The sequence below is a fragment of the Rhinolophus sinicus genome, linkage group LG10 (genome assembly GCF_036562045.2).
Source record: "Rhinolophus sinicus isolate RSC01 linkage group LG10, ASM3656204v1, whole genome shotgun sequence".
NCBI classification, from domain to species: domain Eukaryota; kingdom Metazoa; phylum Chordata; class Mammalia; order Chiroptera; family Rhinolophidae; genus Rhinolophus; species Rhinolophus sinicus.
The window spans coordinates 6,617,438-6,642,599 of record NC_133759.1 but is presented as its reverse complement, the minus strand read 5'-3'; the positions used below and the strand labels follow the sequence as shown (position 1 = coordinate 6,642,599).

Below are 25,162 nucleotides of genomic sequence, written 5' to 3'. Positions count from 1 at the left end.
AGATCATTTTTGGCAGACAAGGAGCCACCAAAGATGTTTGAGATGGTGCTACCAGGTTATAATCAATGTATTATACAGACATTTATTAGCCAAACGTTCCTTATAAGCAAGCACAAAACAGCTCTCCACCAAAGAAACGGAGTGGAAATAATTTGACTGAATAACTATGTAGCTTCTATTGGATCAAGATCTTTACAATATTTTGGAAAGATAATGAATAAATTTCCATGCACATAAAATAATCACAGCTTTAAAAATTACTAATTCAGACTACTTGAGATAATTATAATTTTACCCCATAATTCTTCAAATGGACTAATTGTGCAAAAGAAACAGTGATGGTTACAGAAAGCTCTCTACCATTTTTCAATCATCCATGAAATAAAAGCTTTTACTACAGCATAGCTTTGGACATGACTTAATTTTTATTCTGTTTTCCAGCATCCATTACTTTAAATACAGTGGACACAACAGATTAGAGATTGAGTTCGTAAGACTTATCCAGTTGACATCTATGCTTCAATTAAGTAATCTAGTTGAGGGGGTGGGGGGGAGACGAGGGTAAGGGGGATCAAATATATGGTGATGGAAAGAGAACTGACTCTGGGCGGTGAACACACAATGGGATTTACAGATAATGTATTACAGAATTGTACACCTGAAATCTATGTAATTTTACTAACAATTGTCACCCCAATAAACTTAAAAAAAATCTAACAAAGGTTAAAACCTTACCAAAAAAAAAAGTAATCTAGTTGAAAGTTTGCTCAAATCAGTATTGTACAGACGACTATTACAAGAGTTAAAGTTGTCTAGTCTTTTAGAAACTAAACTTGAAAGTTTAAAAGGAAATTTTAAGGCACATAAAAATTCTGTGAATTTCATTAAGCATGACCCGAGTGTACATAAAAACTTCCACCCAACCCTAGGTTTTGTCAATGTTAGTTTCCATGAGAGGTAGCAGTGTCAATGCAAGCAGTACAAAAAACATTTTGGATGAAATCTGTGTACAAAATGTCATATTGCAGATAAGGAAATACTATAAATCCCAAGACACTAACTTATAAAAAAAACCACAGTATACAACCACCCTTGGCCAAAACAATAAAATTATCCTGTAACTTGCGTTAAGCCATGATTTTTTCCTCCTTTCCTCTGCCCTGAATGCACCCTGCTGACCCTTCCCCAACTTAGATGAAACCTCGTACTTAAGGCTAAGTGACACTCTCCAAGGCCTTCCGAGTTGCCAACGTGGATCAGGCCCCTTAGGCACTCCCCCAGCACCAGCACTTCTCTCCGCTCCACTCTCCATACTCCTTCCTCCCAAGTTCTTCCTGCCAAACTCCATAGTATAGAATCCCATCTGTCCTACCCACCCCTGCTGGACAAGTACAGACACAAGCACTAAGAGTTAAGTGTTCAAATAACAACTTTGAAAAAATAAATTTCCAGGGGCAAAGAAACTTTACATAACCAATTTGTTGTACACAGATTTTAAAAAGAAAACAGTTACAACAAGCTCAGCTATGCACACACTAGTGGTAAGACTACCTCCTAGGACACTTGGCTTTAATTTTAATAGTTCAAGAATTCACCCTCAGAGAATTATAGAAACCCCTCATATAACCAAAAACTTCAATTATCTGTAACAAGGAGTGTTAAAACTCAGAACCTACCCTCTGAACCATTTGCTCTTATTTTAGACAACTCTAAGTCTAAGTGGCTCAGTTCACAGCAATTTAGAAAACTACGTGCTTGGGTGAGAAAAGGAAGGTGCAGCCTCTGACAAGAACGTAGGAGACAGAAAACCCTGTAAACCAGGCCCAGAAATGTAAAATGGGGAGGGAGAGAAGTGTCATTCAGGCCAGGCCAGAGTCCTCAAGTGGGGCAACAGACTCCAAGGCTAGACCTCAAAATTCCTGGAGGAAAGACCTTAATCATCACAGAGCAGCTTAAGGCTCAGATACAATCAGACAGGAAAAAAGAAGACATCCATTACAAAACCAGACAAATTTTAAAGCTTAAAGAAAGAAGCTTCAGTTATCGAGAACACAATACTACTACTTCAGTGGTTTAAGAGCTCACTTTTTCTTCAAAAGTCATACCTCCCATATGTAAACACATGAATCCCATAAGTTTAAAAGCTGCCCCTCAATGCATCCTCTTGAAGTAAAGCTATCAAAACTATAAAACTGAAAATAAAGGTCAAAATACAGCCTTTTCTCCAAATAGCCCTAAAAATAACCAAACTAGAATCAAATTTTTGTTCAAACAATAAACGTGGTTGAAAGGAAATGTACACTTTTCAGAAGCACCCTTCTCCAACACCCTGCATTCCCATCTTTTCTCCTTTGTTGAAGTATACATAAAACGAATAGGACACGTACTGCTTCATTATGTCAGAGGAAGAACACCCCTATATTGAAACTGTTTCAGTGCAGTGGGCAGAAACCTGTCCTATCAACTCCAGGCTCACCCACACCCAGGACTGCCTGGCAGAGGAAACACCATTAAACAAATGGGAAATTAAATTGAAAGCATAAAGCCATTTATTTTGTTTATGGGCTACATAGGAAACCTCTGGCAAAAAGGCCCACACTACCATCTGTCCATTTGTTCATAATGAGCTTGAGCCTGGTACTGCCATTATTTGGCCATCTTGATTAAGCAGGTGCCAAGGGTTGATGCCAGTTCAAGGGCCCCTGGAGATGAGAACAGAGGGCCTAAGGCACCTAAAGGCAAGCAGAGGAGAACAACAAAGCCTCCAATATACTGCCAAATGAAACTAATCTAGACTTAAAATTCTTCTTTGGGAGGGGGAAGACCAAGAAACACTCCAGAGGGAACATACCTTCTGGCTTCCTAAATGCCGTGTTTCCCCGAAAATAAGACCTAGCCGGACCATCAGCTCTAATGCGTCTTTTGGAGCAAAAATTAACATTAAGACCCAGTCTTATATAAGACCCAGTCTTGTATTAAAATAAAACCAGGACAACGACTTGGAGCTCATGGGCCCTGGAGAAACACACTGTTCCCCAATATTCCCCAATAAAATTAAAACAAAAGCCAAACAACAAAAAAACGCTTCTGACTTCGTGATTGAAGATCCTTCAGCTACAGTTCCAACACACACGTGTGGATGAGACAATGAGAGTTGGCACTGGTGAGAAATTTAAGAACCCTTCAGTTATAAAAGGTGATGGCCGCAAGTAATTAGAAAAAAAATCTCCAACCCACTATCTACTTTCTGTCCACTTGTTGAAGAGTGCCATCTCTGCTGGTACGATTTACTGATGATTAAGAGTGCTAACTAAATGATTCCAGACTCACTACTTACAACCCAAGAATGAATTCAGACAATGTGCGATTTACATGGTCTCATGATATCAAGTTATTATTTCTAATGTCAAATAACATTTTAAAATCAAGGTAAAATCTTAGCACATAAGCCCCAATATACTAACTCCTAACAGTTTCTTTTGTTTAAAAGATAATGAAAACACCAAACGTGTTTGATAGTCAGGCTGCAGTAAAGAAATTCATACAACTTTAAGCTTCCTACCTATAAAATCCTTATTTGTCATTCTGAAAGCAGTCACTATATAAATACAATGCACTGATATCCTAAAGGAAAAATATTCTTGAAGAATCCACCAGAGTTACAAGTATTTTTACTAAGGGAGTAAACTAATATGCACTATGAACTGTACTCTTTGTATATTATTTCACCTAAAATTCCCATTAAATGGGTGTTATCTTCATTCTACAGACATAGGTCCTTAGGCTCAGAGAAATAAAATAACTTGCTTAAAGAAATACAAGCAAGGGAGGGAGGTGGTAGATGAGGGTAAAGGGGATCAAATATATGGTGATGGAAGGAGAACTGACTCTGGGTGGTGAACACATAATGGGATTTATAGATGATGTATTACAGAATTGTACACCTGAAACCTGTGTAACTTTACTAACAATTGTCACCCCAATAAACTTTAATTAAAAAAAAAACCAAAAACATTTCACTAAAGTAATAGAGAAGATTGAATGAAATAAACTATATAAAGCACCTAAAAAAAAAAAAATACAAGTGTGTGTGTGTGTGTGTGTGTACCTCTTCTATGCTAGAACTCCTTTGTAATTACAGGGCCATCAGCATTTCTGGTAATAATACTCTGGTTTAAGCAAACCTACAGATGAAAAGTATAACTTCACTTTTGTTTTTAACACAATGTAGGAACGAACAATTAAGGAAACAACTTTGAAATGAGTCTGCCGTCTTTTAAGGGAGGCATCAATCAAACTGCCCGAATGCATTACTTGAAGCTACTTAAGGAATCCATTTCAAGCCTCATGGAACAACAATGTACCATCCCCAGTGGTGCTAGGCTAGTTGTCCTATGACCAGCAGTTGAATTGGGCTAATCTCTGGCCATGGATAAGGGCTTCAAGAAACCACATATTCCGGGGTGGCCGAATGGCTCAGTTGGTTAGAGCCCGAGCTCTGAACAGCAGGGTTGCCAGTTTGATTCCCACATGGGCCAGTGAGCTGCCCCCCACACCCCTGCAACTAAGAGCTGAGCTGCCAAGGGGCAGCCGGATGGCTCAGTTGGTTGGAGGTTGCTGGTTCAACTCCTGCATGGGATGGTGGGCTACACCCCCTGCAACTAAGGTTGAAAACGGCAACTGGGCTTGAAGCTGAGCTGTGCCTTCCACAACTAGATTGAAGGACAATGACTTGACTTGGAGCTGATGGGTCCTAGGAAAAACACACTGTCCCCCAATAAAGTCCTGGAAATACACTGTTTCCCTTCCCCAATAAAATCTTTTAAAAAAAAAGCCACATCTTCCAATATATCAGCGAAGCCTATCAGCACGCCTTTACATTGTATCACAAATCCCACCACCTCCAGTTACCACTCCTATCCAAGCCACTATTATCTGTCACTGGATTTATAGAACTCTCAGTAGATCTCCCTTCTTCCATCATTTACCTACCTATAGTCATTCTCTGTAGAGCAGCCCAAAATAGAAATAAATCAGATATCACACCCTTCCTACAAAAACCCATCAATGGCTTCCCAGCGCTCTCTGAGTAAACCCTAAATTCCCGGTTCCTGTAAGATCTGGCCCCTGCCTACTTCTAAGACTTTATTTCTTAGACTCCTCCTGCTTGCTCTTTAGACTCCAGCCATTCAAGCCCTTTTGCTATTTGCTAAAAAAGTTAAGCCCATTTCTTACTTGTTTATCATCATCAGTCTTCTCTATTAGAAAAAAACCTCTATGTACCCCTTGTTCATTGCAACATTTACAATAGCCAAGACATGGAAGCAACCTACGTGTCCAGAGATGAATAGATAAAAGAAGATATGGTACATATATACAGTGGAATATCACTCAGCAATAAAAAAGAATGAAACTTTGCCATCTGCAATAACATGGATGGACCTAGAGTGAAATAAACCAGACAGAGAAAGACAAATATGTGATTTCACTTACATGTGAAATCTCAAAAACAAACGAACAAACAAAACAAAAACAGACTCATAGAAACAGATCAAACTGATGGTTGCCACAGGGAAAGGGGGTGGGGGATGGGTAAAAAAGGTGAAGAGAAATATAGTCAATAATATTGTGTAAGTTTGGATGACGACAGATGATTACTTGAGTGTTGAACATATTGTAAGGTATATAAACGTTGAATCGCTATACTGTACATCTGAAACTAATATAATATTGCATTCCAACCACACTTAAATTTTTAATAATAAAAATAAAAATAAAAATAAAAAGACTGATAAACTGTTCTTTAACTTAGAGGGGGAGAAAAAGAATAAAAACTCCATGAGCAGGGTTTTCAATGTTTCTGTGATTATTATCACCTGATGTGTTTTCCACTTTCTTGTCAGTGATATCGAGAAAAGTAGATGGGATAATTCAAAACTAACAGACTTTTCAAACCAACTGTTCATGTTTTCAGAATAAAGATATAGTAAAAGTGGGTCAAATATATGGTGACGGAAGGAGAACTGACGCTGGGTGGTGAACACACAATGTGATATATAGAAGATGTGTTACAGAATTGTACACTTAAAACCTATGGAACTTTACTAACCACTGTCACCCTGATAAACTTAAAAAAAAAAAAAAAAAAAGCTTTAAAAGAACCATTAAAATTGCTGTATCTTCAAAAATTAGAAGAAAAAAGAAAGATTGTAAAGCAAACAAAAAATCCCTGAGGGCTGGGACCTTTTTTGTTTTCTTCAGAATACTGCCTGGCATATAGTAGCTATTCAGTAGTAACTATCTGTTCAATGAATGAATAATAACAAAAGCACAACCAAGTTTGGCCATTCCTCTTACCATGCCAAGGACAAATTCAAAGCCAACCAAAACTACTACCATCATATGCCTTCTCTGCCAGGTAATGACACCCATGACACCAAAGTAGAATTCCCTTAACAACTCATTTTTTTTTCCATATGGTGTGCCCACAGACCCAAGGAAAACAAGAAAAGTTGGTCAAAATGGTACCAGAATATTTATCATGGTGTCCATTAAATTAAGATACTATTTCCCTTATTTGTAATCAGTTTAAGATATCTGAACAGCTGCTGGATGGGCTGTTATACCTTCTGTTAACACCACTCTCTCCTACCACTGCTGAGTCTTCTGGTAAGAAGGAAGTCTGTCCTGTTCCTCATTCTGTAGTTGATAATTAGATATACCCACAGCACAGGCTGTGGATAAACTGTATGACCAAGCTACTCAATCAAAAAAATGAAAACTTCGGGGGCGGCCGGTTAGCTCAGTTGGTTAGAGGATGATGCTCGTAACACCAGGATTGCCAGTTCGATCCTCACATGGGCCACTGTGAGCTGCACCCTCCACAACTAGATTGCAACAACTACTTGACTTGGAGTTAATGGGTCCTGGAAAAACTCACTTAAAATAAATAAAAACTAAAAAAAAAAAAAGAAAGAAAACAAAAATGAAAGAAGGAACGGGATGGGAGGAATGGTCCACGAGTAAGAGAAGTTATGTGTGTAATATGGTTAGTCCATCTCCTTCAAGATTAGGAAAGAGGTTAGGAAATATATCTTCATCTAAGGAAGAAGTATCACTTAGAATAGGAGAGAAAAAGGAAGTTAGAGGAGTATCTTAGGAGAGGCAGGAAATAAGACCAAAGAGAAAAGTTATGGAGTGACATAAAGATATCAAGATTGGCGAAGAAAATCATGAATAGTGATATACCCACACTTCCCTAGAACTTTTATTATGTAACATGTATACCATGTAACAATAATCTCTATTCCATGGGGAAAGGAGAATGAAAGATGAGGTTCTAGTTACATACCTTACAAATGTGCTGCAAGACCCACGGCCTGTGTGGCAGAAGTTCCACAAAGTGCCTTGAACGTCTCAGATGAAAGGCACTACAAAAATGTAAAAAATACCAGGAATTACGTCTATTCATTTTACAAGTAAGAAAACAAAGCTCAAGATGTAAATGTGCTTGCTCACAGTTCCGTGAAGTAATTTAGAATCCAAGAGAGAGAAAAAGAACAGAATTTAATTTTTAATTGACATACCATAAAAATGTATCACATTTATACAGGTCTTAGCCTCATTCACTTAACAAAATGTACACAATCAACCTTATTTTCTGAATATTATAAATATAACCCTTTTAAAAGCAAAAATCAAAAGCAGATGAATTCTACATAAATTCATTTCCCAACATTTTATTATAAAAATTTTCCAACACACAGCAAAGTTACAAGACTTTTATAGTGAACACCTGTATCCCTACCACCCAGACTACCGTGAACACTTTAATGACTTGCTTTATCAAACTATATTTCTTTTTAATACTGGCATTACAGAGAAATTGCAGGCTGAAAGGCAACTGTCCGAAGATCAATTGCTTCAAAAAATAGGTCAAGGAAATCCTTCTGATATTTTTGTCAGAAATGATCAGGATTAGCCTATTATTTAAAGTCAGATCTACCCCTACCTTTGGTGTGCGATTCTAACAGTTTATTTAATATCAAATCATATCATTCCCCTGCTAAACAAACAAATGTCTAATCTCAGAACAAATCTAAAGAACTTCCCATGTCCTAACGGCCCTACACAATGTGGTCCCCGCCTACCTCTCTTATTTTATCTCATTTTTCCCTACACTCCAAACCTATTTCACTGGCTGCTTACGTTCTCCTCTTTCCCTTTACTTGGATGTTAAGATACTATCACAAATATGCTTAAACACATTTACTTTACCCAGCCTCTTAAAAAATAATCAAGCTCAAGTTGGTACAAACTGCAAACTGGCTGTAATTTAACAGAGTGTACCTCATATTCTGACGATTATTAGCTATATAAAGATATATTCAGAATCATCTAAGCACCAGTAAACTCAGACCAACACCCAGAACCAGCAGCTTCAATGCCTATCTGATTTCAGTCACATGACTACCATAATTATGAGTATACAAGGCCTTCACTTATTACTACAGCACCACAGATTAAAAATGAGTCATTTAAAATAGAAACACTTGAAATAAGAATTTTACAGTAATTACTAACTTTAAACTGTCTTGGAAATTTTAATTTATTAATCTCACAAGTACTTAACAGTGACCATGTCCCCAAAGAGCAGAATATAGGAAGACACATCAAAACAAGTTTAAAATTTAGTTACATTAACGTGTAGATACAAACTGAGTTCCACTGGCTAGGTGCAAAAGGGATAAACTAAGTGGTAAGGAGAAGATGAAATACTTATGGACCTTTTAAAACTACTAATACCGTATATGTGATTAAAATCCAGTGATTATGTACCATTTATCATTATCACTAACAGCCATAATGCAATTAAACCCAAGGTGCTGTCTATGGAAGCCCAGCAAGCCCAAATTAGTGCTCTTAAAAGTTGAAAATCAGTCTTTCTGACAGAGACAACATAAACCTCACAGCTCTAGAACAATTAACATGACCAAAGTGGCAACCCACTTCCTCCTCCTGTCACTGCTTGGACTCCACCCCATGGACCGGAAACACCTAAGATCTACCTGTTTCCACTCTCCTAATAACTTACACCCCCACTCGTGACCAGAATAAACTTTTAAAAAGAGTTAACTGACACACAAAAAGGAATCAGGACTATGAAAATACTCCAACAAAACCACTATCATACACACAAGCGACTATTTACTTGATATATGTAGTTTTCTCCCCATCCTACCTCAAATCAATAGTCAAGAGCCCACAGTCGCCTGGTAACACCTTAGACTGACTTAATTATGTTGGATTTGGTGCAGGGGAGTCTGGGCCTCCCTGTGGAAGAAGTTGGTTCCTCAAGAAACCCAAACTCCTAAAACCAGGATTAGCCACGCAGGGACTCTGTATATTCACTTATCTATTTCAATCAACTGCTACAGGACCATTCCGTTACAGAGAAAAGAGTGCTTTAGCTCAATACCTGAAATTTGTTTGGAAAATGAATTCTTCAGATTCTCCCAATATATATAAAATCAGCAATATATAAAAGGAGAGCACATTGGAATAAGTTGTTAAGTCCTGAATTTCAGCTTCCCTAAGCTGACACTAAACAAGATGTTTGGGAGTACATGGAGAATACCTTACAGAGAAAATAGTTGTGGCCTACACTTGACTAGACATTTGACCTTGGGAAATTTACTTAAGCTTCTGGGACTCAATTTCCTTATCTGCCAATAGGGTTGGACTATAAATCCTGAAGCTTCCGTTCAGGTCTAAAATTCTGGATCTATGAAAAAAGTCAGTGGAGTCCTACTCCCTTCCTCCAATACAGGTTTTTATGAGAACAGAGGCTGTAAGTCTAGGACTAGACTTTGACTCTAAGCAAGTTCCAGCTTACATATTTTATGTCCTCAAGAGCCACCAGTGGTGTTGTACAAAGACAATTTACCAAAAGAGATCCTTCAAGAAGTTATCCTTCAAATTAAGAGCTAGTTTTGTATATTCAGTCCAAACAATGTCACTTGTGCCAAATACTCAAAACAGTATCTCTACCAATTTTAGCCATGTCTAAAGTGACAATCATGCAATGTCACTTCACATATTATACATTTGGGTATGTGACACTAAGTGGTTGAAAAATTCTCACAACATACAACATTAAATAATTTTTTTAAAGTGTTTTTCCCCTTCAGATCTGGCAGGGAGGAACATAACCTGATTACACACCTGCAAGAAACATTTACTTGTGAAGACACAAAAGTGGTTAAGATTTTAAGTCAGGACCATTAAAAAACACAAGTGGAACCAATTCTGAGATTAAAATGCCAATTTTCCATCATAAACTAATAAACACGATTTTGACCAAATAAATTTGAGTGCAAATAGTGCTATATAATGAAGACGACTTGTAACTGGTTCTAATCGGTTAACTAAGAACAGATAGTTTGGGTGATTCCTAGTCAAGGTAGTAACTTAGACTAGACAACATTGCAAATTAATACTATTTTGATGCAACATAGCTTAAATCATGAAAAATATTTTTAAATGGATATTTTCCTTCTTTGCAATAGCTAAGAATTCTAACCCCCAAGATTTCAACACTATCTTTTATTAATACTTACACAATCTCCAAAAATACAGCATTGAAAAAGAAAATCTACTTAATATAACTGGACTTCACGCAGTATAAAACGGTGATTCATGTTTCACATTACATGTAAAGGCCAAAATGGAGTTGTAAAGAGTTTCTTTCCCATTTCAACTCGGACAGCCACACGCGCTTCGCAGTGGCTGGCTGCACCGAGCGGCTGTGGGGCCCGGCTCAGAGCCCCCGCCCTGCCCCGCACCGCCGTGAGAGAGGAAGCGCCGGGGACCGCCGGCGGGCGACTTGGTCTCCACCAGGCCTGGTGGGGCGGGGGAAGGGGCGCGGGAGGCCCCGGGGCGCGCTTCCGGGGACTACGCGGGCGGGGCCGCCGTTTCGGGGAGCGGGGTCCGGACCCGGAGTCAGGGTCAGGGGCCAGGGGAGGCCAGCCGAGAGCAGCAGGTGGGGCGCGGCCGCGGCGGGGCGGCGGGAGGGCGGCCGGAAGAGTGCGGGGCGGGCGGGCCCGAGGGGCCGCGACGCCAGGAGGAAACCTTCTCACTTACCTCAGGCAACGACTCCGAGTCCGGCCTCTGCGCGCCGAGGACGCTTGTCCGCGAGTCGCAAGCTCGGAGACTAGGGCGGGTGGCTGAGGAGGTGGCGGCGGACTAACGAGAGAACCGACGGAGGACGGCGGGCGGCGGGAGGGGAGCGCGAGCGAGCGAGGGCGGGTGGCGGTGGGAAGGCGGTGAGCGACGTGCGCGCCCCCGCTTGCCCAGCGGGCTCGAGCTGGCCCCAGTCGCGGCCCCGCGCACGCGCGCGCATTCACAGCTCAGCCACGATTGCTCAGGAGCGCGTCCACGCCCTAACAGCAAGGCGCTTAACCAATAATTGCAACCGCGTGAGGCATCACGGGAACTCCGGGGCTATAAAAGACATGGTTGCTATTTTGTACAGCTCGAGTCACTCATCCTTTAAGTGAGCAGGGTGGGGCTAGTTGCGCGTGCGCGGTTCTACTACTCCTCCCAAACTGCCAACTCTGCGCGCGGGCGAGGTAGGCTTGCCTTGCCTGGGTTCACGCGTGCGCCCTAACGGGCTTGGTCCCGGAAGACCAGACGCCTGCGCTGTGGGAACTACGGTGACAGTCCTCCGGGTGGGACGCAGGCCAATCATGGCGGATTCCTGGTCCGGGCAGTCCTTGCAAGCTCTGCCGGCCACGGTGCTAGGCGTCCTGGGCGACCTGGGCAGCGAGTTCCTGCGGGAGTGGGAGGCGCAGGACATGCGCGTGACCCTCTTCAAGCTGCTGCTGCTGTGGTTGGTGTTAAGTCTCCTGGGCATCCAGCTGGCGTGGGGGTTCTACGGGAGTACGGTGACCGGGCTATATCACCGCCCAGGTGAGGCTCCCCACCAACTTCCGTGAACTGGCCGCCCCCACCCCTCAGGACTGTACCATTGGGCTCCCCAGAACCCCCTTAGACTACCACTGGTCCCCTAAGAGCCTTTCGCAACTTAACGCTGTACTCTTAACTAATGCCAACATACCATTTCACGCCAGAAACCCTACCAGTCCACCCATCACATCATAATTCTTACCTTAAACCCTCATGGGACAATACCACTAGCCCCTTAGGTCTCCCACCAGACTCTCCAAATACCACTAGCCTCTAACCTGACCTGGGCTGATGCCTGCTCAGGTCCCTAAGCCAACCTGCTGCAGCTCTGGATGTGTTCCTGCCCCCAGGTCTGGGCGGCCAGAACGGATCCACACCTGATGGCTCCACGCATTTCCCTTCGTGGTGAGTAAATCTGTTGCCATCTCAACCCCATGCCTGGCAGGCAGAGGACACTCCTGTGCTGGGGACGGGACGAGAGTGCCCAGGGTAATTCACCAGCTTTGTGGCCTTTGCAGCAGGCTGACAAATAGAGCTCAGGCTTCAAGTGACAATGATATCTGAACAGTCCGTCAGGATGTTGTTCAGCAATCTGTGGGGTGGGTGGTGTTATTGTGACAATTTCAGAGAAGAAATGTCAAGTCCCTTGGATTCCACTCCACTGAAAGCCCCTAGTTGGAAAGGTGGCAGCCTCTGTCCTTAGTACCAACTGTACCATCCTCCGTACCAACTGGCCTCATCAGGGTGAGCGGGCTCATCTGTGAAACATGAACTTATTAATCAGGGCATTCATTCAGCTGCTCTCTGAGCTCCTTCCACATGGGAGGAGCCATGCTAGGTCCAGAGAACAAGGACAACCCAGGCCCTACTCACAGGGGGAGCCAGATATTTGAAAGGGGAGGGCAGCAGTGCAGGGATGAAGATGGTCAGAGAAGATTTCTCCCAAGAGAGACACCTAAGCGGAGGGCAAAGGCTACGTAAGGGGTGGTAAAGTGTACCAGGCAAAGAGAATGGCTAGAAAAAGGCCCGGAGGTAATGCAAGGGTGACATATTGGAAAAACAGACAAGGATGTGCTGCATGAAGGCATGGAGGGACCTGCAAAGCGCTAGACTTTTGGGAGCTATTAAAGGACTCAGCCACGATTAGGCCATGACCTAACCTAATTTGCCTTATTGTCTGCCTGCCTCATGGCAAGTACATAAAGGAGGCCAACGGAGAGAGCAGGAGGCCAGATAGGAGGCCTGCCACTGCCCAAGTTTTTTTCTTGGGCGAATGGGGAAGGATGGGAACCATCCCCATCATAAGGTGGGGAACCAGAAGAAAAAACAGGTCTACAGGGGAAAGGTGGTGGGCCCACTGTGGGCTGTGGGAGCTCAGCAGAGAGGTTTAGATTGTAGTGTGACCTTACTGAGCCCAGCTCAGCCCCTATGAAGGGGCTAGAGAAAGCCAGTCTCAGACTGTTGTGCTGCCCGTGGAATAACCCCTCTCTTCTCTCCATCACTTTTAGGGAAACAGCAGCAAACGAACCTCTCAAAACCCACAGAGAATAAGGGAAGGCAGCAGAGGGGTCTCCAGGGACATCACCGGGTCTGCTGGCTCCCACACTGGGTTCTACTAACCAGACCCCAGGGATGACTGCAGGGGGGTCAGGGAGTACTCCAGTGCTTGCCGGGGTGGGCCTCCACTGCCCTTGGCCTTTCCTCCAGCAGCCCCAGGCACTGGGCCAGTGAAGAGTTTGCCTCAACCCTGATCCGGGGGCCTTAGGAGAGAAAGCATGTTCCTCCTCTCTCAGGGGTCAGTTTAGGAGAAGCTTCTGGGTTGGGAAGGCTCGTGGTCCATTTTCTGTCTTGGCTTTTTCCTGTCCCTCTACCCATCCCCCTGGGATATGACCCCATAGAGATTTGTCCGAGAGGAAGCCTGAGGTTGACCAGCTCTGGGATTTGTAAGGGAAGTCTGTTTTCCCCTAAGCCCCAGGTTTCCTGAATTTGGTTTTGCTTTGTTGGCAAGGAGCCAAGAATCTTGGCTTGAACACAGCCTTATACTCTATGGTCACTTAGCTGGACATCCAAGTATAAGGCAGGGGGCAGCTGGCACCATCCAGATGTGGAGGTACTAAACACCAACCTCCCTGGTGCATCCAGAGCTCTCCACGTCTGAGCCTGGCTGTGGAAGTTGTCTTTTCCCAAGCATCATATTCATGTTCCTCTCAATCCTTCTTGGAGGGAAGCCGGGTGTCTGAAAGAGGCTGAGCCCCAGGAGTGACCTCCCACCCCCACCACGTAAGTGCCCATGGGGTTGTGGGTGTGAACCCTGCCCGCTGGGACGCTAAGCTGTTGGTGCAGAGTGGCCCCACCCTGCCCTGCAGCCTCATCACTTCCCATCTTGACCTGGAACCTCAGGATCTTCATTGTAAGAGCCCACAGGCTCAGCTCCTCCCCACTAGCACCCTCTCAGCCCCAAAGAACCCTTAAGAGGAAAGAGCCACTGGCTCGGCAGGCCTGCTACTTCCACAGTGGGCCAGGGGGGCTTCCAGAGGTGTGGGTAGCAAATGGCAGTTCCTGAAAGCAGTGCGGCCCTAGACTGGCCTCCTTTCCTGATGGATGTACTTCTACCTGCTCCTGCTGGGCCACCAGCTACTCGTGTCCCGCTGCCTGCTTCCGCTCTGTTGGATGTCACATTTCCATCTGGCAGCCTTTGCAGCCGAGGTGCACTGGAAATAGGAATGCTGAGCTCTTGCACAAGTACTTAGTCCAGAGTTATCTTCTGGTTGGCAGGATGATGGTTTTGCAGCTCCAGGCCTACCCACTGACACCACACACAGAATCAGGGTCTCACATTCCACTCCAGGCTCATTAAACATGGCTTATTAAACATGGAAGTGCATCAATGGTGTGGTTATTCAGACAGGAAAAGGGTGTGCATGCACAGGGGAAACGAGGGGGAACACCCCAAGGGCCGTTGCCCCTCAGCACCCAGAAATTAATGACTTGCAATGGAAGGGGGAAACACCAGATGCTTCTCACAGCCCTCCAGCAGACAAGAGTGGGGTCGGTGGGAGCGTGGGCCGAAGAGGTGACACCAGCTACCGGAAGGAACAGTGCTGTGTGCCCAATGTGGGCTCTATCTCTGTTAGTTCTTATAGACCTATCCCTCTCAAGGGGAACCCACTCTGAGCCTGTCTCAGAGGCCAGGAAGTCAGGCATTGGCCTGGCACCTCAGCAACCCTGTAGGCAAAAGACAATGAAGGTAGAGACTGGCAAGAAGGAAGCTCGTTTAATGTTTTTTAGGAGTCAGTGGAGTCTGGTAATGGGATGCAGGGGCAAAGGTCAGCGCAGGGTAAGGCGAGTCCAAGGAGAAGGCCCAGCCTGCCCTACGACAGCCCTGGGGCTCAGAACAGGTGGTGAGCCTGGCATGGTTTGCTACTAGGCAGCAAGCTGGGCCAACTTGGGAATGTGGAAGAGTGAGCCTGCCCCCTCGGCCATCCCCGCGTTTACACCCAGGCACAGTAGCCCTCCTGGGCCAACCCTCTGTGAGTCAGGAATCATTCCTGCCCAGGGAGAGGCAGCAGTCTGCATTCATGGAAAGTAAACTGGAGGAGGTGGCCAGCCCTGCCCAACGTAATAACCCTTTGCAGTGTGAGAAACAGTGGTGAGGTAGGTTAGGCAGGCTTTAGCCTCCTAGAGGGGAGACTTTGCTGCACCCGCACCTGGCAGAGTGGAAGGGAGAGACACCAGAACTGGTGCTTCTCATAGCCCTCCAGCAGGCAAGAGCGGGGTCAGTGGGAGCATGGGCTAAAACAGGAACTCGGTGAGCTGGTCCATCACTGAGAATTGAAATGGAAGGACGAGGGGGTATAGGTGGTGTGGCCCCCCTAACCAGACAACCAGAACCAGCCTGCACCCTAGCCACCTACCCTCTGCTTCAGCTTCCTGGCTAACCCCTTATAAAATGCCCTCCAGGGCAAGGCTCCTAGAGGGGAGGGTCTGGTCTGAAGCCATCCTCACTTGAGAGTGTAGTAGTTTGTGGGCACAAAGGGCATCTTGCTAACCACAGCTGTCTGCTGTTTCCGCCGTACTTCTACCAGCAGCCGGGTACCTGGCCGACTGTACTCAGAAGGCACATAACCCATCGCCACATTCTTCTTCAGGCAGGGTGAGGGGCAGCCACTGGTCACAGTACCTATCCACACAGAGGCCGTGTGTCAGCCCTGCCCTGCCAATCCAGTGCCCCAACCCTCCTGGGGAAAGGACAGGGCTCCCCAACCTTCCTGATGCACCCACCAATCACGGTGCCCTCTGTACTCAGGATGGGGCTGTGTGCCCGCATAGGAGCTCCCTCACACATTAACCCCACACGCCTCCGCTGCACCTTGCCCTTCAGCTGGGGGATGATGACTGCAGCTCCAGGAAAGTCCATAGCAGCTCGGCGGCGCTTCCCTAAAACATAACACACCAGACTCAAGCCACAGTCCATACGACTCCTGGCTACAAGGACCCCAAGCGACATCTATTCGGCATAGGGACCCTGTCACTTCGACACCCACAGGCCCTATCCCTCCCCTGCTATATAGTCAGTCAGCCACCCACCTTCCGCCCCCTGGTCTTGGAGGCCATGCTGCCCACCTCAGCCTGCTGAGAGTCCTCAGTGTCTAATGGGCAAAGCTATAGTGGCACCTTCAGGGAATGGAGACCTGGGGAGGTTGAGTCACTTGCTCCAGCCAACAGAACCTTGGGAGCAGTCACAGGCTGGCTGGTCTCATTAAGAGCCACTCCAGCCTTCAGCATCCCATCCCTGAGTGCTAGCCCAGCTCACCCAATGTCCAGCTGAGGCTGCCTTCCACAGGTGTGGTGTGTTCGTCGATGTCATTCCCGTACAAGCAGAGGCCTGCCTCCAGGCGCAGGCTGTCCCGGGCCGCCAGCCCTGCCAGCTTCACCTCTGGGTTTTCCAGCAGAGCTTTTGCCAGGCGGACTGCCTCAGCTGCTGGCACCGAGATCTGAATGGGACACCAGAGAGGAGGTGGGCCGCTGGCCCCAGAGTCCTGTGCCCTGCACTACCCTGCACCCACTTTTTGACACACCTCCACACCGTCCTCTCCTGTATAGCCACAGCGGGTCACGCGGCAGCCGGACACGCCAAACACCTCCATCACAGCACTGGTCATGAAGGGCAGTTTCCTCAGGTCATCTGCCACGCCATCCTGTAGCACCTGGGCCACAGTGGGGCCTGGGCCCAGAGAGCCAGTGACCAAGTGTCCAGGTCCCAGTGCCCCTCAAAGTTGAACTGTAGCCCTTATTCGGGGATCAGAACAAGCCCTGACCAAGTCTTCTGCTGCAGGTGGGAGAAGATGCTCTTGCCTATGGCATGAAGTCTTGGGGCAGGTAGAGGGAGGGTATGACACCCAGCTTAGAATATAGCATACAAACCTCACAGCACCCACACCTTCCTCCTGGTATGGCCTTTGTGCGAAGAGTCAAGGAAGCCAGTAAAGCAAAGGTCAGCACCTGGCCACTCACCTTGCAGGGCTAGCAGGGCATTATCTACCACCTCCAGGCCCACATCACTGCCCATGTTCTGAAGCTCCCTGACTTTGTCCTGAAAGGAAAGACAGAGACACCACATCAGCTTCTGGGAAGACAGAAACACCACGCCACTTCCTGAGCACTTGCCATGGGCTGGGTGCTGCAGAGCTGGGCAGAGTAGGATCGTTCCGTCACAAGGTTGTGTAGCTACTAAGTGGTGACCCAATCGCAGCTCTAATGCCCGGCTCCAGCCCTCCACCCTCACCAGAAGATGCTAACTTAGGGGCCAGGGTCAGCTTCACCCCCCTACTTCCCCACCACTGAAACCTGGCATGCGCCAGGGAGGCCCCACTCTGGCCTGCTGTTCATTCACTCAAAGACCCACTGTCTGAGTTCCTTTTCCACTCCAGGTCTGTCCTGGACAACAAGGACGCTGTTCTGCGAACGACAAAGGTGGTACCTACAACACAGGGGCTGTACCTGCATTAGGGCCAAGTCCTTGTCCCAGCAGCCAGCATTGGACACCACGTACAGGTGCCCTTCAGAGGTGTTGGTCACAATCAAGTCATCTAAGATGCCTCCAGCTTCGTTGGTAAACAGCGACAGTGTCCCCTAACACCAAAATGGAGCATCTTTGCCTCCAGGTTCACGAGACCAAGGTCAAGTGTGAGTCAGACACAGCTGGGCCCACTCAGCCACCACAAACTCATGAACAGGGCTGAGAAGATCCAAGGAACAAGGGTGGGTCAGCTCAGGCCCCTGCCCAAGCCCAGAGTTTTTGATCCTCATGCACTGAGGACATTTGCACCCCTCCCTACTCAGTACTGAGAGCCCTGTGTCACTGTTAATCCAGGATACCCAGGACTTGCTGTTTTATCCCACTCAGACCTAGAACAACTCAGCGCATCCTCTAAACCTCAAGACGGAAGCTTCAAAGTCCATCTTGATCTCATATGCTCCACAGCAGCAATGCCCCAAAATACTATGAGGCAGGCCTCAGCCTCCACACTGGATGGACAAAAAGCCTGAGGTTGAGAGGTCACAGGAATCCCTGGGGGATCTTGTTAAAATGCAGGTTCTGATTCAGCAGGTCTGGAGCAGGGCCTGAGAGTGTATTCCTAACAAGCTCATAGGTGATGAAAAGGCAGCCTTAGGGACCAGACTTTCAATTGTGAGTGGTTATGGCGCACGGAAAGTCACAGAACAGGACACAAACCTGGGTTTCTGGCATCCCAGCCTAATGTGTGAGGATAGGATAGGCCCCTCCCTGCAGATGGTTGGGTGTCTGGCCATGTCTCAGGGACTCAGTCCCCTAAGAATACAAGCTGAGAAGCTATGTCTGATCCATCACTGGGCCCCCAAGCCTGAAGGAAGGAGTCTGCCTGCTTGCTGGCTCATGACTAAGAACACGCATTGAGCAGAAATGAGAGAAGAGGGGCCCACCTGGTTTGGCCTTAGCTCTGCAATATCTCCAACCACTAGACTTTCCATCAGCTTCACCCGGTCACAACCGTGTATCTTGGTCTGGGAAAGAGTTCGAAAGCTTCAGGACACTGCAATAGCTCCAATCTAGGCCACTAGGCAAGGAGGCATCCTTCCTGCCAACCACAGCACCGTCCCACCCAGCCAAACTGCCTGACCAGTCTTTTGGTTCTGCAGGTGGAAGTCCACACTTTCTGATTCCCCAACATCTGCCAATATGGGAGGGGGTACAATCGGGGAGGAGGGCATTTGAAAGGGCCCAGTACCTTCCTGAAATACCCACTTTTCCAAACCAATACCCAGTACAGTGGATGAAAATGGGTGCTAACCCTGGAAACCCCAGAACATTAAGGCACGCCACTAAGTGGGAGCAGGCTGGAAAGATTAGAGAGGAGCTGATCAGGAGAACTTCTGAGTTAATTTCCTGGGGGCCATAGCCGATGACGCCCGAGACCTCCAACTCTTCTGACATGGCGGCCCTTGGAATTCAGCTCCCAGCAAACAAAGCTAAGGGTTGCACCACTGTGGCTGGGGAGGAAGCCCTGGTCCAGAGACTGGCTTGCTCCCCTGGCTCACCTGTAGCATGTGGGACACATCAAAGAGCGAGCAGTGCCTGCGTGTGTGTAGGTGTGAGTCAACGTGGCTGTCCTGGTACTGCACTGGCAGACTCCAGCCTGCGAACGCTACCATCTTCCCGCCACGGGCCAGGTGAAAGTCATAGAGGGGTGTCCTGCGGAGCACATCCTGCGGGCGGCCGGGCTCAGTGCCACCAGGGTCCCAGCCCCCAGCCCCCTCCTTCCCCCACCCTTCAAGATTAGCATCATGCCCCAGCACCCTCTATCCCACCTGTGAGCCACTGAGCGGACGGCCCAGGACCGAGGGGAGAGGCTGCCCACGCAAGCCCAGGCGGGCCACCATGCTCACTACTCGCTGCATTGTTACCGGCGACCAGTGTAGCCGACGCACAGAGGCCACCACTCTGTCAGGCACGCTGGGAGATGTAGTCCGGGCTGGCTTAGTCAAGTCTCCCACAAAGGGGATCAGAATAGGGGCGGGCAACCCCAAGAGCAGGCGGGGCTTTTGAGCACACAGTACAATGGGTCCTGGCTGCAGGGAAACAGCCCCAGGCATTAACAGCTGATGAGGGCGGACTGGGCTTGGGTCCAAACCCTTTAAGCTGCTCAGAATCACAGCTGGGGGCTTGACCTCCCCTCCCACTGCTCACCGTCCTGCCTCCAGGGGCCAAAGTTCAGCAAAGGGCTGAGAGGACAGAATTGCATATTTAGGACATCAGGAGAGTAAGGTCAAATGGGAGGGGAAGGGGTGGAGAGGACACTGGAGGGAGAGCCAGCCTGGCTGGTAGAGCACCAGATGGAGTCACCTGGCCTCATGTGAGTGAGGGTCTCCAGCTCTCCCACTGGGCGGACACAGGCAGCCAGCACAGTCATGTATTCCACAAATATTTATTGATCTTGCTGCACGAGAGGCCCCGTGCTAGGTGCTGGGGACACAGCTGTGAATGAAGCACAGTCCCTGCCACTCCAGGGACCTCCCCTCTCACACACACAGAGGGCCACTACTCCCTGAGCACAGGACTATGGTCATTATCCTCTCAGCAAAAGCTGAATGGAGCTAAGTAAATGTCCTGGCAGGGAAAGGTGCCACCTGCAAGAACCCTGACAGGTGAGAGCAGAGGGCTAACCTTCCCCCAGAAAGTTGCCAAGCTACGCAAACGTCCAATTTTCCAGGTCCAACACATATTGCAGTACTATCTCAACCCCAAAGGGCAAAGCCAGGAAACACCAGAGAGAAGCAGGATTTTCTTATAAGGAAGAATAATCTGCCTTATTCAGCAGCTGGCCTGGGGATGTAGAGGAACTTAGCTTTTTAAAAGACATCAGTGAGAACACCTCACCTGGACCCACCCCCCCACCCCCCACTATGATCCCTCACCACACTGAGCATGACTTTTGGAAGGGAGCGCCTGGAAGAAAGGACGAGGATGTGCTTTGGGCTATGTTAGACGGCCACCAGCTTTCAGGACTCACTCTCAGGCCCCAGCCTTCACAGGGGCACCTGCCCAAGATGGATGGGCAGACCCATTGGAACACACATCCAGGTGCCAGATCAGAGACCAAGGGACTTGGGCAGCCCAAATCCCCAGCTTTGCTCCCTAGGAAGGAAGCAGCAGTTTAGACAGGAAATTTCTTTTTGTGGGCATAACACAAAGGGAAAGAAGACCAATAGGGGGTGCAGAAGGAAGAAATGGGGCTGTTTCTCCCTCAAGCTTCCAAGTTACAAGAGTGCCATGGCTACAGCAGCCTTCCAAGGCTAGCTAGATAGGACAGGTTCCCGCCCACTGCACTCAGGTGAGGGAGCAGGCAGAAGACAGGCGTGTGCACATCAGCAGGAGGGCAGAGGGCACATAGGGATTCTTAGTAAGTAGAACTGAAGAGTTTTTAGGGCAGGAAAAGGAGGCGTTTCGGGTTGCAGTCAGGTGAGGACAGTGTACCCTCACTGGGAGCTCGTGCTGAAGCAACACAGTGAGCCCAAGCCCCCAAGAATCTTCAATCTATGAATGTGGCCCAGACAGAACAGACATGCGGGCAACATTTGGAATGCACAGGGAAAGCACTTCGGCCTCTGGTGGCCCAAACCAGGCCTGGACGGGCACGGAAGGTCAACATCTTGGTTAAGAGCCACAGCTCAAGTGTAGGAGAGCAAGTTCAGGTCATAACAGCCATCCACCTGCAACACAAAAGACCATCAGATCTGACCCGCTCAGGGTGATGAAAGCCAAGCAGAGGAAGTGATCACTTACATCAAAGCGGCCGATCTTTGTGGAGGTGTGACTGGCCCGGACCATCTCCGTCAGTGCCCACATCTGCTGCACCTCAGAGGATACGCTGCTGGGGTTTGGGACACCCTGCTCCAGAAGGAAGGGTCAGTGGCTATGGGTCTCTCCCAAGCAGTGCTCTTACAGCTCCAGAGAAGCCAAGTAGGGCTATGGAACCCTATAGCTGAGACCAGTAACATTCCCAGATGACTTGTGAAACATGAGGTTGGGGCCTGATGTGAAGGAAGTGGCCCAACCCCACACAGAAATGCCTCAAATCCCATAGAACATCCAGGAGAAAGATGGCACAGAGTGAACCAAGGGCCCTATTCATACAAGAGAGCTATTCATACACGGTTCTTACTCAGGGTGAGGGCTTACCTCAAGGCGGGCAGCGGGCTGCTCACAAGGCACTGGGTGGGATAGCCACTTGGGAAAGGTCATGGAAGGACTCTGCAAAGCAAAGGCATACTGCTCTGAGACAGGCAGAGGAGGAGAGCCCTGAGACTAGATTCCAAGGTCCTGGGAGCAGAGAGAAGGGCCACTGCGCCTCGGACACTGGGAAAATCCTGTTCAGGGGTCCACAGAGGCCCAAGAGGCAGTCAGACTACCTAAGCTCTTCTGCTATGCAGAAGGAGGCCCTAGGAACACAAGGAAGAGAAGTATCTCCCAGCACCTGAAGGCTCCAGCTCTGAAAGAGGCAGGTAGCCCCAAAGGTTAGGGGATAGAGGCACATGGCCTCACCTCGCATCATGAGTTTCCAGCATTCACACCTGGCTAACTTCCATGAAGGCCTCTTTCTGGGTCTCACCATCCTTACCCATCCACTCCCACCCCCACCCCCAGTTCTCCCAGCCATAATTAGGATCCTCCTGGGGAAAAGGCCAGCCAACACCTCTGCGCTAGTCACTTACCTTCGGTCCCTGCTGGTAGATCTGCAGCTCCTCCACTGTGAAAGACAACCACAGTGGTGACGGCTGTCGCAGAATCAGGCGCAGCTCCATTACTCTGGACATGTCACACAGCATCTGACACATACACACAGATAAGGACCCAGCGAGGCCCCAGCTCACTGCCCAGGAGCCTCCCAACAAGCAGTGAGCCAAGCTGCTGTCTCCCAGGCCTTTGGGAAGGAAAGAACAGTAGTCCCTCCAAGGTACTTCCCAAAGAGCCATAGCCCAGGCCAGCTTTGTCCCCCTTCTTCCCTCCTGGTATCCTGGTCTCATTCCCAGGCCCCCTGTGAGCCCTCATCTGGGCTGACAGGCCACGAGTCCCAGCTGACCTGGTGCTTGAACAGCGATACATACTCCTGGGCTCCCTCCTCACTGTGTGGGTCAGGCATCAGGCAGTAGTCCCGCAGGCAGGTCACCCACTTGACTGGCGTGTGCATCGAGGTATACTGGCGAACACGGATGCTCAGAAAGGCTGTGTAGTAATTCTTAAACGTGATCTCCTGCAACTAGAGCACACATAGTCCACCGTGACGAATCAGACCCAGGCCCAGGGCCCAAGACGCTCAAAGGCATCATCTCCTCCTGCCCTTGGGAATGTTCTCTTCTACCAATCTAACAAGTATCCTCTGGGGCCCAAAGACAATTTTCCTAGAGGAGATCACAGTCATATAAACCACAACCACAGATCTTGCCACATGCCCAAGACGTTGCCAGAGGTCAGAGCCCTAACTCTAGAGGAGACAGAAAGTGTACAGATGAGGCCTGAAGGGGGAAGAGTTCACCAAGTGCACCAAGAAAGGAAAGGCAGAGAATGTAAAAGTAGCATATAACATTGAGTAATTCAGCCTTGCTACAGCTGTTCTTACCACTGGACGCTCCTCAGAATCACCTAAGAAAGTTTCTGAAAAATACATAGGTGTACAGGCTCCACCCCAGACCTACTGAATCCTGAATCGGGATTTCGAGGGTTGGGTCCTTTAATGAAATTTCCCAGTGTACAGTAAGGAACAGCTTGGGGAAGAACCACACTCTATAGGACAAAGTGCATGGGGCCGAGAGGCAGGCAGAGCACACAGAGTGGCCCTGAATGCCAGGCCACCAGAAAGTGGACTTTGTCTTCTGTGTTGAGGTCCTGCAGTGTCCAGTCACTCTGCCAACTGATGCGGAAGTGCAATTAGAGATTGAAAATGAGCCACTGGGAAGATCCTGATGAGGGATGAGTTGAACCTGACCTACGGCAAGGACTGTAGGAATGAGCAGGAGGCAGATTTTGGGGTAACTTATTGTGTAATGATCCCCACCCAGTGGCCAGGGACAAAATGACCTCTCCCTATATTTGGTGCACAATTGTATTTCCAGTACCTAGCCTACTATGTATCTTGGCACTTCCCTGTCAGCGCTGCCCTGGACCTGGGGGAAAGATGGTGTAGAGAACAGGACAAGAAACTGCGTCCTAGTAAATATGTGTTAACTGAAGGAATAAATGGTTAACTGATTCGCAAGGGCGAGGCCAGTATTGAGGCTTTATTAAAAGATTCAATGCCTGGGACACGCCCGAGTTCCCAGGTCAGCCCCGCCCAGAAGCCCCGGTCGCGCCCACAGGGCTAGCTCACCTCGAAGGGCGCGACGCTGGGGAAGGTGACATCGATAACCAGCACGCCAGGCCGGCCTTGGGAGGTCCGCACATCGCCCACTTGCAGGGCCACGGTGCCTTTCACATGGCAGGGCACCAACACGCGGGACATGGTGCCAGCGGCCAGGAGCAAGCACAGACGCCGATCCTGGCCTGGGACCACTGGTCTTTCCCGGCGTCCCCAGCCAAGCCCCAAAAACTACAACTCCCGGGAGGATGCGTGCTTCGCAAGCCCAGCCAATCACCAATGCTCAGGGCGGGCCGGGAGTCGGAAGTGCCTGCGGAAGTGCTCCTTCAGCCAATCACCGCGCAGGCCTTCGAGAGCCACTCCGGACCTTGCCCAGAAATGGCACAGCGGTTCTGTAGCTAAGCGGTTATGTGGCTAAACGGACCCTGGGTCTCCCTCCGTTACTTCCTCTGTGCAGGGCGGGCGTCAGTTAAGTGTGTAAAACCATGAGCACAAATCATCATAAGTGCCTGGCCGACATTAGTTGCAAAAATAGATGTATTTTTAACTACTTTTTTTTAACAAGGGAAGGATTTGAACAGATACGGTAATTCACAAAAGATAAGTAGACAATAAGCCCATGAGAAATGCTTAACATGATTATTAATCAGGGAAATACAAATTAGAGCCCCCACACAGCCACTGAAAAACAGGCTAAGTAAAATTAAAGACTGGTGCCATGCAGGGTGGTGTGTGGTGTCTCTGGTCCCACTCCCCACATAAGAACGCAGGATATGGTGAGGCCAAAAAGGAACACCCACGGA

General features: G+C 48.1%; 4 protein-coding genes across 7 annotated transcripts in view; 1 reads left to right on the top strand and 3 right to left on the bottom strand.

The window, feature by feature from the left end:
* The window catches only part of RHOA (ras homolog family member A), a 50,731-nt gene extending 39,142 nt beyond the window's left edge, over positions 1 to 11,589 (bottom strand). Inside the window, exons 1-2 of the mRNA XM_019723861.2 lie at positions 11,143 to 11,589; positions 7,352 to 7,430 (exon numbers count right to left, since the gene is read on the bottom strand). The gene's annotated coding sequence lies outside the window, so the exon portion shown is untranslated. The remainder of the gene's footprint in view (positions 1 to 7,351; positions 7,431 to 11,142) is intronic.
* TCTA (T cell leukemia translocation altered) lies at positions 11,533 to 14,851 on the top strand. Its single transcript, XM_019723863.2, has 3 exons — positions 11,533 to 11,970; positions 12,318 to 12,372; positions 13,476 to 14,851. Exons 1-3 carry the CDS (start codon positions 11,748 to 11,750, stop codon positions 13,516 to 13,518), a joined length of 321 nt encoding a protein of 106 aa, XP_019579422.1. The 5' UTR covers positions 11,533 to 11,747; the 3' UTR covers positions 13,519 to 14,851.
* A 375-nt stretch (positions 14,852 to 15,226) lies between these two features.
* AMT (aminomethyltransferase) lies at positions 15,227 to 20,235 on the bottom strand. Of its 2 annotated transcripts, XM_019723858.2 has the most exons (9): positions 19,816 to 20,232; positions 19,546 to 19,713; positions 18,931 to 19,011; positions 17,968 to 18,099; positions 17,482 to 17,560; positions 17,046 to 17,191; positions 16,781 to 16,961; positions 16,249 to 16,404; positions 15,227 to 16,147 (listed from the first exon to the last, which is right to left on the bottom strand). In XM_019723858.2, the coding sequence occupies exons 1-9, from the start codon at positions 20,098 to 20,100 to the stop codon at positions 15,969 to 15,971; spliced, it is 1,407 nt and encodes a 468-aa protein (XP_019579417.1). In that variant the 5' UTR covers positions 20,101 to 20,232; the 3' UTR covers positions 15,227 to 15,968. The 2 variants fall into 2 exon arrangements, with proteins under 2 accessions (XP_019579417.1, XP_074168445.1); XM_074312344.1 differs by lacking the exon at positions 16,249 to 16,404 and having other exon boundaries at positions 15,822 to 16,147; positions 19,816 to 20,235.
* A 181-nt stretch (positions 20,236 to 20,416) lies between these two features.
* On the bottom strand, positions 20,417 to 24,598 carry NICN1 (nicolin 1, tubulin polyglutamylase complex subunit). 3 transcript variants are annotated; one of them, XM_019723859.2, is made up of 6 exons: positions 24,372 to 24,598; positions 23,088 to 23,264; positions 22,720 to 22,833; positions 22,187 to 22,258; positions 21,791 to 21,895; positions 20,417 to 21,717 (listed from the first exon to the last, which is right to left on the bottom strand). In XM_019723859.2, exons 1-6 carry the CDS (start codon positions 24,501 to 24,503, stop codon positions 21,676 to 21,678), a joined length of 642 nt encoding a protein of 213 aa, XP_019579418.2. In that variant the 5' UTR covers positions 24,504 to 24,598; the 3' UTR covers positions 20,417 to 21,675. The 3 variants fall into 3 exon arrangements, with proteins under 3 accessions (XP_019579418.2, XP_074168446.1, XP_074168448.1); XM_074312345.1 differs by having other exon boundaries at positions 21,531 to 21,717; positions 21,791 to 21,898; XM_074312347.1 differs by lacking the exon at positions 24,372 to 24,598 and adding an exon at positions 23,625 to 23,762 and having other exon boundaries at positions 21,531 to 21,717; positions 21,791 to 21,898.
* Between the last annotated feature and the right edge of the window lie 564 nt (positions 24,599 to 25,162).

Excerpts from the sequence above, each read along its gene's own strand:
- TCTA (XM_019723863.2), top strand. The coding sequence starts at position 11,748 with ATGGCGGATTCCTGGTCCGGGCAGTCCTTGCAAGCTCTGCCGGCCACG. Across the intron at positions 11,971-12,317 it reads CGGGCTATATCACCGCCCAG|GTCTGGGCGGCCAGAACGGA; the intron begins GTGAGGCTCCCC and ends TCCTGCCCCCAG. Across the intron at positions 12,373-13,475 it reads TCCACGCATTTCCCTTCGTG|GGAAACAGCAGCAAACGAAC; the intron begins GTGAGTAAATCT and ends CATCACTTTTAG.
- AMT (XM_019723858.2), bottom strand. The coding sequence starts at position 20,100 with ATGCCTGGGGCTGTTTCCCTGCAGCCAGGACCCATTGTACTGTGTGCT. Across the intron at positions 18,100-18,930 it reads CAGAGCTAAGGCCAAACCAG|GGGACACTGTCGCTGTTTAC; the intron begins GTGGGCCCCTCT and ends TTTTGGTGTTAG. Across the intron at positions 17,192-17,481 it reads TGCCCTGCTAGCCCTGCAAG|GCCCCACTGTGGCCCAGGTG; the intron begins GTGAGTGGCCAG and ends CTCTGGGCCCAG.
- NICN1 (XM_074312345.1), bottom strand. The coding sequence starts at position 24,503 with ATGTCCCGCGTGTTGGTGCCCTGCCATGTGAAAGGCACCGTGGCCCTG. Across the intron at positions 22,834-23,087 it reads TATCGCTGTTCAAGCACCAG|ATGCTGTGTGACATGTCCAG; the intron begins GTCAGCTGGGAC and ends TGTATGTGTCAG. Across the intron at positions 22,259-22,719 it reads TCTACCAGCAGGGACCGAAG|AGTCCTTCCATGACCTTTCC; the intron begins GTAAGTGACTAG and ends TTTGCTTTGCAG.